The sequence below is a fragment of the Arvicola amphibius genome, chromosome 2 (assembly GCF_903992535.2).
Source record: "Arvicola amphibius chromosome 2, mArvAmp1.2, whole genome shotgun sequence".
Taxonomy (NCBI): domain Eukaryota; kingdom Metazoa; phylum Chordata; class Mammalia; order Rodentia; family Cricetidae; genus Arvicola; species Arvicola amphibius.
In genome coordinates, this window is record NC_052048.2 from 117572810 (window position 1) to 117586561 (window position 13752).

General features: G+C 40.0%; 1 protein-coding gene across 7 annotated transcripts in view; it reads left to right on the top strand.

The window, feature by feature from the left end:
* Thada (THADA armadillo repeat containing) overlaps positions 1-13752 on the top strand; it is a 301348-nt gene that overhangs the window by 39891 nt on the left and 247705 nt on the right. For all 7 annotated transcript variants that reach the window (XM_038318638.1, XM_038318640.1, XM_038318639.1 and 4 more), the window contains one exon: positions 6174-6283. In XM_038318638.1, the coding sequence (XP_038174566.1) occupies positions 6174-6283 (110 nt within the window). The remainder of the gene's footprint in view (positions 1-6173; positions 6284-13752) is intronic.

Genomic DNA, 13752 nt, shown 5'->3' on the forward strand with positions numbered 1-13752 from the left:
AGTGTGCTTTTTACATGATAAGCTCACATGTAGCTGTATGAGAAGACATTACTGGCTTGATGACGGATCAGGGCACAGATAGTTGCTGTGTGCTGTCAGAAACTGTCTCTGGAAAGCTTTACTCTTGGTTTTGTTGACTTTTTTTTTTTTCGAGACGGGGTTTCCTTGTAGTTTCTAGAGCCTGTCCTGGAACTAGCTCTTGTAGACCAGGCTGGCCTTGAATTCAGAGACCCACTTGCCTCTGCCTCCCGAGTGCTGGGATTAAAGGTGTGCTCCACTACCGCCCGGCGGGGTTTTGTTGACTTTTAAACAAACGCCTTATTAGGAACATTTAGCCCACCAAAAAAAAAAAAAAAAAAAAAAAAAAAAAAAAAAAAAAAAAAAAAAAAAAAGAAAAGAAAAGAAAAAAGATTGCTTCTTTAAAGTTTTTTTTTTAATTGAAATATTTTAGGTTTGTTTATTATAAATGTTTGCTATCATATAGATGGGCATCAGTTGTTCTCTTGGAGCCCATGGAGGCCAGAAGAAGGCATCAGATCAGATCCCGAGCCACCATGTGGATGCTGGAAACTGAACCCTGGGATCCTTTTGTAAGAACAGCAGTGCTCTTAATTGTGAGCTAGCTCTTTATCATCCCATTTACTTGCTTTTGAGACAAGGTCTTGTCATGTAGCCCAGGCTGGCCTTCCAAGTACTGGAAAGACAGCCAGTTCTAAACTCTGCTTCTGTGAGTCAAAAATGATCCCATGTACTTGATTCTTTTAAGAATATCAAATGAAAATGACAGAGGAACATAGTTTACATCAGGGTGCCTGGCCATACCTAAGGTAAATCCATGCATCCGAGGACATAGTTGCCCTGGCAAAGCTACATTGGCTATAGCTGGTAACAAAAACATTAGTTTGAGAGTTATGTCAGATGAATGTGACGACACCAGACTCACCTCTGTAGCTAAAATGCTGATACATAGCTCTAGTCTCCTCGCTCACCTTTCCTGCCCAGTTCTTTGAGATCACTCTGATTTTATGGCCTTTGTTAAGGGGTGGCCGCTTAAATAGCACACACATGAAAATGATTTACAACAGGCTGGCAGGAAAGAAGGGTGACAGTTTGGTGACCTGTCTTGCTTTATGATAGCAAAGTGGGTACTTGTTTTTAGTTCTGAGTTTCCAGTGCTTGGTTCATGGACAAATCATCCCCGTGATGCTCTCCAGCTCTCTTAGATAAGAGGAAACAGAAGGCCCTGCTTGTCCATTACCTGGTTTGCCAAAGATCAGAAAGGTTGTTTCTGGCCTCCCTCAGACAGGAGCCCAGTTCTCTCCTTTTCATTATGGCGTCCCCTGGCACAGTGCTCTCTTTTTTCTGAACAGCTCATTTAAGTTTTCTTTAAGCTAAATTTTCTCCTTCTCCATTACTCAAGCCAGTTTTCTCTGCTGAAAGAGCAATGAAAGATAACTTTTTTTTTTAAGTTTAATATCTAATCCTTCCCGTAGAGCACTTCTTGTGAAGCAGTTCTTCAAGAAGAAACTGACTTTCCCCTGCCCTCTAATCGCACAGTGAAAGGTTCTTTCATAGTATTCGAGGGCTGTAAGTCGAGACCTTCAGTGGTGAGCAGTGCACACAGTCTTATCTGTTTCCTGACTCACTGTATGTGTCTGGGTTTCTAGCCTGACATTTTGCTGATAGACTTCTACTTGATATTTTGTTGGACCTCTTCCCAGTGCGATGGCTGATACTGATTTTAAAACAACTTCTATGTTGAATATCAATTTCATTGGAGAGTCCATCTAATATTTCTAAAGAGAGTCTTCTGGGTAAATTTTCATACCTGCTTCACCTCACACCCCTTATTGCCACAGAAATCATATGAACAAACATATTGCCAACTAGTAGAAAGTGCCTGCTTTAGATTCTGCTGTTGCTTGAGTAATTCGTAATGCTATGCATGTTGGTGCATTTCCTCTCTTGTTATTTATTTTTTGTAATGGGTTACAAATGGAATTTACATTATTAGTATTCATAAGTCATAAAGGAATTGCCTTTTTGTTTTATTTGTTTATATTTAGATTTTAGATATTACAAATAAGTATATTGAACTATAATGAGTGGAAATTATAACTTTTTTTAAAAAAGATTTATTTATTATGGCTGGGCATTGGTGATGCACGCCTTTAATCCCGGCACTCAGGAGGCAGAGGCAGAGGCAGACAGATCTCTGTGAGTTCAAGGCCAGCCTGGGCTACAAGAGCTAGTTCTATGGTAAACACCAAAGTTACAGAGAAACCCTGTCTCAAAAAACAAACAAACAAACAAAAAGATTTATTTATTATGTATATAGTGTTCTGCCTACGTGTATGCCTGCATGTCAGAAGAGGGCACCAGATCTTACTATATATAGATGGTGGTGAACTACCATGTGGTTGCCGGGAATTGGCCTCAGGACCTATGGCAGAGCACCAGTGCTCTTACCCTCTGAGCCATCTCTCCAGCCCAAAAGTTAAACCTCTCAGGGTTGGCAGTGGACTTTAGAAGAGAACACGTCGTCGTTTAGTTGCCTGTTTATTGACTGTCTTACTACATGGAGATTGTGGGAGCATAAATAAGGCGTGTGTGGTTCTCTGCCCTCAAAGAGTTTAGTTAATATACCAATGAAACAAAGCCAGATTAACTTTGAAAATTCAGGCCTGAATGGCAACGTTAAAGTGGCTCATGTTGAGAAGCTGCAAAAAAGCAAAAGCTAAACTTCCTGGTCAGACAGTGTCTGAAGACCAGAAAACCACTGTAGTTATATAGAGGAACTATTTGAGGAAATTCTGTTAGAAATCATGAGAATAAAGAAGGAATGGTTTTAAACATTAATTATTGTTTAGGGTTTAAATGTGAAGCATGCCATGTAACCAAAATGGAATTAGAGTCTCCTGACTGTAGACATCCCCAGGGTTATAAGAAATGGTTTTGTTTTCAAGTCAGAATTTGAATTAAGGGCTCCTATTTTATAGTGCAAAGTCAAACCAAAAGGAGAGATTTATAGACTGCTAATTTATCTGATGGTAAACTATAAATGCTGGAGACATGGCATGTAGCTGTTTCCCTGTATATTTGTGACCTATAAATCCATAAAAGATGCCAGTTTGCTTAGAGTTTTATAAAACGTCTAAGTAGGTTATGTTAAATTTAAAAGATAGTGACATGTTTAATTGTAAAATTAAAAATCAGTATCTTATTTTTTTATTCACTTTTACCTTCATTTTCTTCTAAATATCCTGGGATGTGTGTTAGCTCATGGCTGTAATCCTAGTACTTGGGAGGCTGAGGCAAAAAGATCTTCAGGGATTCAAGGCCAGCCTCAGCTGTGTAGTGAGTTCCAACCCAGCCTGAACAGTAGAATAAGATTCTGGCTCAGCTAAAAATAATAATAAAACATCTTGGGAGAATCTATTTTTTTTATGTTAAAAGTTTATTTTTTAAAAAATACACTATCTATAAAGAAACTCTTTGTACTTCAGAAACTTGGTGGTTTCTAATGAAACAAGTGAGTTTTCACTTTAAAGATTAAATGGAAATTTTCTGCGCTAGTGAAATGGCTCAGTGTGTAAAATGCTTTCACCAAGATTGATCCCTTGGACCCACGCCTATCCTTTGATCTTTGTAGGCGCCCTGCACGCATACATACACACAAATAAACAATGTAAGGTTTTAAAGTTCTGTTTCTGCTTCTTACTGTTGTTACCCATTTCCTGAATGGTCTGAGTCGTCTCAGTTCTTTGTAGTCTGGTTATCCACTGAGAGGGTATCAGTAGATTGCTTCTGTCCAGCTGCTGCTCAGAGTCCATTATCCTGTGCACTCTCCCACCTTCAGGAACTGGGTTCATTCCTCCTCTTCATGCCTGTTTTTCACTGCTGTGTAGTACACCCTGTGTGAGATGTGAGCATGAACTCTAGTCTAATTTTAGTGTGGATGGGCCTTCCTTGAAAGTGTTGTGCAGCTCTCGTTACAACCTATCATGCTAGTTTTCTCTGCAGATCTAAACTGAAAGCCTACTGAAGTCACACATCCTGTTTTCATCTTCTTTGTCTGCCTCTGTAAGTGCCACAGCATTGGACAGGATGTCAAAAACACTTGACAATGATTTTTTTTATTTGCTGCAAGGGCAAAAATTCACAAGTTTGTTTGGAGATTAAATGTGAAATAAAATGAAGGAAAATTGTCTACATAACAGTCTTGTCCTTAGAGTCTCATTCTGACTGCTAAGGTCGGAATTACCTAGGGCTGAGGGTCCACGTGGGAAAGACCACCCACAGACATACTTTTGGACACTTTAGTTTTATTACATGCTTTTCAGTTTAGTCCTTTGAAAAAAGTTGGTATAAAAAAAGCAATGAAAAAAATGACGTCTGTTTAAGGAGAAGATAGTCAGCTGTTGCAGGTGCTCAGAGAAAGCCTTCGTGAATAGCGTTCGTCTTTATTGAAGGATGTCACAATATCTGAAACACTTTATGGAAAAGAATTAACTAAGAGACTCTGTTGTCTTTGTTTTCTCTGCTCTGAAATATCTTCTTAGTAACCTCTTACTTCTGTAATGATAGCAATGATGCTTGAAAAAAGCTTTACCTGAAGGACACAGCGTGTTAGCCTGAAATAGAGTTTGTAAGAATTCATAATGCGCTGCTTGTGTGATTCTTTGTTGGTCTCCATTTCTCTCTGTCCGTGCACTCTTTATAACAGATACACACTGAGTGTAGATGCTTTCCCTCTGGTTATAACAGACAGCTCATAGTGCACTGAATTAGGTTATAGATAATTACCCTGTTCTGAACTTGTCATTAACTCATTTAAACTTACCATGAGGTAAGTACGTGCCTTTAGTGCCCCAGTAAACAGAAGAGGGAAATGAAGCCATCGAGCATGGTCGCTCATTTACTACTCACTGTCGTGGCTCTGATGTTTGCAGAACACTAACCCTGTCACTGCTGAGGTGAAGGTGTTTCTGGGCAAGCAGATCTGAGGTCCTGTTGGTCAACTTCCCTGTTTACAATACTGTGGTCTGTAGATGCACAGTGAACAGATAGCTGATTACTGCTTTGGTCCAGAGTTTATATAAAGCCTGAATTTTCTAAAGTCAACAGCCATCTAACCTGTCACCAAATAACATAAACCAAGTTGGATTAACTAGTTTGGCAGCTCTCTTTGTTCAGAGCAATGTGACTAATTGTCAGTTATGTTTTGTTTAAAAATAATTGACATGCTTTGTGTTTAATCTTACCTAAGAGAAAGACAACATGTCAGGAAATGATGGCATGGCATTCTGGCGGTTTCCATGGTTGAATTCAAGTACTGCTTATTGACTTGTAGGAGGGCCTTTTACTAAGCCTCACTTGTAACCTTAGTGAGTCTCTAGAATGTAATGTGAATGGACATGGCTCTCAGTTTAAGATGAAGTGGTCTTTGCATGGATAATGTTAGCGCTCAGCAGTGCAAATGTGCTTGCTGTCATTGAACTGTACACTGTAAAATGGATGGGATGGTAAATTTTCTTACGTATATTTTACCATAATAAATGCAAAATGTTTGAAGAACAAATAGAATTGTCTTAGAATCATGAATGTGAGTTTGTTACTCTTTGTGATTTTTTTGTTGTTGATGATGTTGAATGAATGGCATGAGCTAACAGATTGTACTGTGAAATTTGCAGATCTGGCATAAGGAGGCATTCTAGTGTAGCAATTAAAGATGGATGACTCCTTGGTTTCCTGTCCTGTTTACTTGCTGTATGACCTTAGATTAAGTTATATAGCCTTTCTGTGCCCAAGTTTTCGATTGGAGACTATAGTGTTAAACTAACACAATAGTGTTTATTTTATGGAATTCATTATGAATAGTTAATGAGATGCTATAAAAAGCTTAAGGCATGTATGGTAGCACACATTTGTAATCCCCACTGGGGGTGTGAAGAACAAGAATTCAGTGTTATCCCTACTAGCAAGTTCAAGGCCAGTCTGAGCTGTCTGAGATTCTATCTCAGAAAATAACATAAAGGTGCTTAACACATGATTTATCATATAAGTCAGTGTTAGGTGGATACCCAGGTACAGGTTCCAAATTATATTGCTGATATGTGCTAATGCATCTGTAAATTAACCATAAATTGAATATTATTTTCATTTTTTTAAAGGTAAAAGAAATAGGAGGTTACTTTAAACAACACCTTTTACAATCAAGACACAGAGGAGCATTTGAACTGGCTTATACTGGTTTTGTGAAACTCACTGAAATATTAAACAGGTAAAACAAATATCCTTTTTGTGTAGGTTTTTTAAAGAGCAGATTCTAGACTGTATGCATGGAGTAGATGTTGTTTGTGTCTTTTCTGCGTTGGAAAGAATGAAGACTGGCTGGTTACAGAACTCATAAGAGATGACTTTCATGATTCCATCATGTGATGAACTGCAGATGGCGGTGTGAGATGTCCAGCCTGCACTGCTTTCTCACCAAAGCTCATTCAAAGTGCACTCAAAGATTTGCCAAAAATAAGCCTGAGATTACTGCTTCTTTCCATGGGTGAAGTGAATGTTTTGTCTGTTTGAAAATAACTTGACATTTGGAATCAAATAATCCTGGATTCCTTTGTTTCAGGGAAAAACAAGGATTTTGTCTTTTTCTTTATAGTTTTGTAGAAAAGTCTTGAAATAACAATAAGTAGACATAATTAATCTTAGCCAGAGATGTATTTAACCAAATGTATATTTTTAACTTTATGGGTGCCAGAAATTTCACTCATTCATATAATAGATTTTCTCTAAATGGTTTGTAAGGAAACCTTCACTTACTTAATGACTAAGTATTTGTGACAGACATTCTCTTAAATGAAAGGTAGTATATTTTTCAGGAAAACATTTCTATTGCCTGGAAACTTTGAAGGGAAGCAGCGTGTTGCCAGTCTTGTAGCTTCAGCAAACATTTTATTTTGGCTGCTGAGCGATCTACAGTCTTGATATTTGTGATGCTTTGCCTCCCACTGCTGGTGAAGACATTTCTAAAATGTCTTGTTAGTTGTAGGTCACACAGACTATCTTTGAGTGATACTTTAAAAATGTTCCTGATATTAAACTAATGATCTTTAAATATATTATATTTTATTTTTAATTTTATGTGTGTGTGTGTATGTGTGTGTGTGTGTGTGTGAGAGAGAGAGAGAGAGAGAGAGAGAGAGAGAGAGAGAGGGAGGAGGAGTTCAGGTGCCTGTGGAGGCTGGAGAAGAACTTTACACTCTCAATCTGGAGTTACAGGTGTTTGTGAACAGCCTGATATAGGTTCTAGGGACCACATTCTGGTTTTCTGTAAGCATAGTGAGGTCTCTTAGATGCTGAGCCATCTCTTGAGATCTGTAAAGTGTGACCTTGAAAAATATTTTTTCTTTTCTGGGCTGGAGAGCTGACTGACTCAGTGGATAAGAGCACTGGCTGCTCTTCCAGAGGTTCTGAGTTCAATTCCCAGCAACTACATGGTGGCTTACAGCCATCTATAATGTAATGGAATCTGATGCCCTCTTTTGACATGTAGGCATGCAGATATACATGCAGACAGCACTCATATACATACATAAGTATATCCTTAAAAAAAAGAAAATGCTTTATCTTTTCAATCTTTTGTTTCTATTGTAGACATGATATGAGTATTCTTTTCTAATAATGCAAATACTCTCATTCTTTCAAATGAATATTAGCTGTGTAGTTTGTATTGTGCTTTGCTTGGAAAATATAATACCACCTCACCATGAGACACAATTTCTATTGTTTAAAGAGCTTGTGAAGTATGAGGACAATCTAACCGCATTGATGGACAGGATTGGTTCAGCTATTCTCTCTGACTAGACAATGTCTGCATCCTCCTTAATGGTTCCATGCATGTCCTTCCTGAAGCTGCATCCTCACTTCAAGGAATGGCCTTCTTTCTTCCAGAGTAAAGGATATATGTGTCCTTTGTTATAGTCTCCAAACAAGAGCTGATGGTTTAGTTTAGGAAATAAGCAAGGGTAAAGCTCAGAATATTAACAGGAAGTATGTTCTAGGCCTCTACTGGTCAGAAGAATTGCTGCAAACATTTGGCTCAATAGATTTTAATGACTACTAGGGAGTACCTAGATTCAGTTTTGGCGATCTGAGCCTGAGGTGGTGAGGCTCTGAGATGAGCAGAGATGGGGTTCACCTAACATTTGTCCTCATGGGGACAACTCCACACCTGACATACTGAATGACTAAAAGGAAAGCAGTAGACATTCTGTTACATTTCTTGACTTTATGACATGGAATCAGGGCAAGGCTAAGCTAGGTAGTGGGCGAGGGGGTTCCTTTAGGTTGTGGTCACATTTCTGGCACCTTGGGTAGTGGGATAGCTAGAAGACTGGACCTAGTTGGCGTGTATACTAACGACATGACTGGTGTAAAGTACAGGAAGATTTTATTGTAGATATGAGAGAGAACAGCCCGAGCATCTGGAAGAGTCTCACACAGAGAGATAAAGAGGTAGACTGACCATGGGCAGCAGACTGGACAAGACCAGGGCTGTCTGCGAGAGAGGGGAATATCAAGAGATTAAAAACTTGTTAGAGAGAAATGTCCCAAATCACCAAGGAGAGTGTCTCTTTCCATGTGATGGGTACCCTGTAGGATGAGAAAAGCTGCCTGACCTACTCCGTTAACAATAGTAGGCTCTAGGAGCCTTCAGAGACAGAGCAGGCAGCTCCAAGGTGATGCTTACTTAAGTACCAAAAGAGAACAGGTGGAGGGAAGAAATGGCTGAAAAGTTGGACTCAAAATTTGGAGTTGAATATGATGGGTGGCAGAAACAGCAGGAACAAATGATCCATACCTCTGCAGACTCAAATCAGCAGCTTGATTTGGTTAGGGAGGCTGGGCCCCTTGGAAGGGGGTCTGTTTGTGTCCCTCCTGAGTCTTCCGTACCAGATGTGTAACTGACCACATGATCTCTTCTTTTTTATGGTTACAGGGATGGTTTTTATTGTGAATGAGAGGTGGAAAATATCCAGAGGTGTCTGGAAGAATCCAGAGCAGAGAGAGAGAGAAAGAAGTAGACTGAACATGGCATGGCCAGCAGATTGGACATGGTCAGGGTTGTCTGTGAGGGGAGGCGGGAAGAGCAGGGCATGGAGAATAGAAACAGCACAGCGAGCCTAGCAGGAGCTGTGAATAGTGAGAGTAGCTGCTGAGCTGGGGAGAGTTTGGGGTCCAGGAGGAGGTAAGGCCTAGGATACTAGTATGGACTTTGAAGTGTGTAACAAATACTTGTGAGTAGAGACTGGGTAAATCTGAAGGCTAACATGGACCTGATATGCTGATCGGCGCCGCGGGAATATGTTAATCGGAGAGCCATATGTCCCTTTTGTCAGGGGTACTGGAAACGACTCCTTTTGGCGATGAGAACCAGTTTCACAAGTTACTGGGGGATTGTGCTTTTATCTAATAGCCAGAAGTCCTCATTTCTGGATATTTGGACTGCCTTTTTATGGGGGTCCACTTTCCCTCTCGGATTGATGGTCAGAAGGGGCGACAGAAAGCTTTGTATACAGCCCATGAGCACAAACAGAAACGGCCCCCTGGGAGACAGATTTTGGCGAATCAGCTCAATTTTATTCCAGAGTATAATAAGGATTAGGGAGCCTGAGGACAAATCCTAATTTGCATTAAATGCACACTCCTGTCACAAAGCTTAGTATGTGGAAGTAGGGTCCTATAGTAGAGCTCCTTAGCATAAGTCTTTGTAACAGGGATCTGTGCCAAGGGTCAAACCAAAGATGAATCAGGCATCTAGTTTAGAGACATCTTTTAGATAAGGTGAGTCTTCCAGACCCAGGGACATTTTCCAGATAAGGGCAGGTAGAGATCAGGAAGCCTTGCTTGGGAGGGAGGTAGTTTCCATATTGTTGAGCTTAGAGAAAGCTGCCAGACAGGCTATGGCAGACTCCGATCTCTGACTAGCCAGCCATGTATTCCAGCACCTTTTGGAGTTTGGGGAATTGAAGTTTACTTTGGATCTGACAGTTGGGACTACAAGTGATCTCTTACTAAACATGGCAGTTTTGGGGTAGCAGAACTTCTTAAATAGTAGCAAGCTCCAGGCAGAAGCTGTGTGATCTCTTCTGGCCCTAGTAGTCTGGCAAGTCTCATAGTGTGTGGCTTCAGTCACATGCTTTTGGTTATAAAGAGTCTCTAGGACAGACCAAGTGTTGTCTACTTTTTGGTGACACAGTGGCAATTGAATGCAAGTGGTAGTGGTTACCAGGGAATCACTGATGGCTCCTCTGATTTTAGGTCCTAGTGACCAGGTAAATGGGATTGATGTTATCAAAGTCAGAGGAACTTTTGTTTGTCTGTTTTGCCTGTATTGAGTGTGAGGAAATGATGGATTGTCCTGGTGGCTGTCCTCAGTTTAGCAGCTGCAGTAGGGTATGACGAGGTCAGGTAGGGTAGCTGAAACAGACAGGTCTGGGAACTGTTTCCATCATCGTCACTGCTGGTAGGACTGAAGTCTTCAGGGAAGAGTGGGAATGGACAGAAACGTTGTGTGAGGCTGAGCATGAATGAAATACCACATCTTCGCGTCAATTTCAGAACTATTATGTACTTGCGCAGTAGAAGCCATTCCCAAGAGATGAAGCAGGGAGACAGGGAAAGTGCCTGGTGTATTGGCCACTCCTAATCTGTTTTAAAGACCCCTCACGGCTGTCGTTGTTGGTTCATACCCATGGTAGGCATTCTCATCTGATGCCTCTGAGCGCAGGGGTTTTCTATCCCTTTGGGAACATTTCAAATCTGTTTTGCACAGAATATCTGTATCATGTGTGTTGCTTTTGTTTGTTTGGTTTTCATTTTTAAAAGAAAATCTGTTTCCTTTGGACTTTTTTGGGGGGAAGGGTTAATAAGCACTTAAGTGATGAAAAACTTGTTTAGGCATACAGCATTGAAGAAGTTTGCAAGAAAAAATCTGGGCGTTCCTAAAGACCCATAGGAATCAAGGCCAGCTGCTGGCTGCCTCTGCACTGCAGCTGTGTTAAGGAAGAAACACTTACAGTGATTAATGCACAAATAACTGAGGAGTTAAACATGAGCTACATTCTTTAAATTGGTTTTTAATAGGATTATTCAAAATGTCTTCAAATGTAAACTGATTTTACTATTAAACAATTGTCTGAGGATAAACAAGAATGGGGAATATACTTTTCCTTTTTTCTGGGAAATTTTGAAAATAATATTTATATGTATAACACAAACAAATGTGGAGTTAGTGTTCTGGAATCTGATTTTCTCATGTAACGATTTCTGTTTGGGATTTGATGAAATATACTTTCTTTGCAAAACACCATTACCACCAAGTATGATTGTGTATGCCTGTAATTTTAGTATTCTGGAGGCTGAGGCAGGAGGATTTACATAGTAAGGCCCTCTACCAAACCAAAACAACAAAATAAGCTGAAGCTATAACTATCTTACATGAAGTACTCACAAAAGTACCTTCTCCATTTATAATTCTGCCCTACACTTAAATTGTTAGCTACCTAAATGTTTAATTGGGGTGCTTAAGTATATTTAAATCATGGATAAATTCAAATTTCTGGTAAAAATCATGTGGGACTCTCCTTGTCCTTTGTTTTTGAAGTTGCTGTTCTAGTTTAAAGATTCCTAAACTAGAGAGTGCTGTTGGGACTTTGATTTCTTCACATTTAAAGCTTAACTGTGGGGGTAAATTCTTGGACAGAATTGTAAGTGTAGAAGTTACTTTGTGAGCACTTCGTGGTATCTTACTCTTCATATGGGAGTTGCTCTGACTACTGAAGGATGGGCATTCGACAATTATCTACCATAGTAATTATAACCATATTCACATTATTGGCCCCCTGAGTGAACTGCTGAGAGCTAACAGTTTTAGGTATAAAACACTAGTAATTTAAATATTTAATCTTTTATCAATGAATTATAGTTCCTTTGGTGCAAATCTAAGTGAAAACCTTTTTTGAACAATTGGAATGTATAGTAAAAACTAAGTTCTCCTTTTCTGGAGAACAAAAGAATGTATCTTTACATAGTTGTACAAAAAAATAAATGTTAAGTGTAATATATTGGGGAGAGGTTCATTCTTCTCTGATTAACATTATATTGTCTGATCTTTTATTCCTGTTTCATTTGACAGATAATCTTTTCTTTAAAGACTTATCTATCTATCTGTCTGTCTATTTATTTATTATGTGTACAGCGTTTTGTCTGCATATATCCCTGCAGGCCAAAAGAAGTACCAGATCTCATTATGGATGGTTGTGAGCCACCATGTGGTTGCTGGGAATTGAACTCTGGAAGAATAGCAGGTGCTCTTAACCACTGAACCATCTCTCCAGCCCAACAGATATTTTTGAATCCCATACTTACTGTTCACTCAATGTCCTATGAATTTTACTTGAAATGTGAATAACTAAATTAAGAATAGGTTATAGCTGGGAGGTAGTTGCACAGACTTTTAATCCCAGCACTTAGAAGGATTAGGCGGGTGGATTTCTGTGAGTTCGAGGCCAGCCTGGTCTTCAGAGCTAGTTCCAGCTACATAAAGAAACCCTGTCTCAAAAAAAACAAAAACAAAAACAAAAACAAAAAAAACCCAGTGTGGGTTCTAAGCTTATTCTGAGGCACTGTAAACTCTGAAGAGCCATATGAGTTGGGGGAGTCTGAACCATATGAATAGTTAGCACTATGTAGGCCTGGCTGCCGTAAAACTCAGTGTAGACAATGCTAGCCCAGGACTCAGATTTTTGTGCTGGAATGTAAGTCTGTGCCAGCCTGCTGATTCCTTCTTTCCATTTTTATAGTACCTGGTGCATGCAATACCCACCAAGGCCAGAAGAGGGCATCAGGAGTGCTGGAGCGCTTCCTTGTGGTGCTAGGAACCAAACCTGAGCCCTCAGAAAGCTTGAACTCTACAGCATGGACGGGCTCACTGTGAGCCTTGTCAGTTTGGTTGCTCACCTTCCTGGACTTAGGGGGAGTTGGGAGGACCTTAGACTTAACATAGTGAAGGGAACCCTGATGGCTCTTTGGCTTGGAGAGGGAGGGAGTCGGGGTATGGTTGGAAGGGAGGGGAGGGAAGGGAGAGGAGGAGGGGAGGAGATGGAAATTAGCTAAAATTTAATTAAAAACAGAAATTAAAAAAAAAAAGGAAGAGCAACAGTGACCTTGACCACTGTTCTCCATCCCTCCAGCCCCTGAATTGTTTTTAAGTCTATTCCTGTAAGGTCAGCCCTTCCCCTATTTTGGAAATTTTAATACTGGTTTTCAAAGTCTTTATAATATGTTTGCATTTAGATATAAAAACAGAAGAACTGTGCTCTCAGTGAGTATTCTGTAGCATAGAGTTTTCAAACTAATGTATTATGGTTTCATCTCCTTTCTTCTTGGTCTCAAGGAAACCTGTGCTGAGTGCTCTTTGGGCGCGTCGCCCCACCACTTTTCCTGTGGCTTCTCTGTTTATTTCCTCATTGTTGCCCTGCTTTCAGCTAAGGTTTAGCGCAGTGCCTGCCGTCTCCACCTGCAGTGAACTTGAGCAGTCTTTGGTGTTGGTGAGGGCGGGCGGGGAAGGTGGCTTCTCTTGATAATGTCATTTTCATGCAAATCCTTCTTCAGATTGAAAGTTTCTCCATATTTCAGAGGTGTGCTCCCTTTCAGAGACTTACCGCTGTGCATCCAGTCATT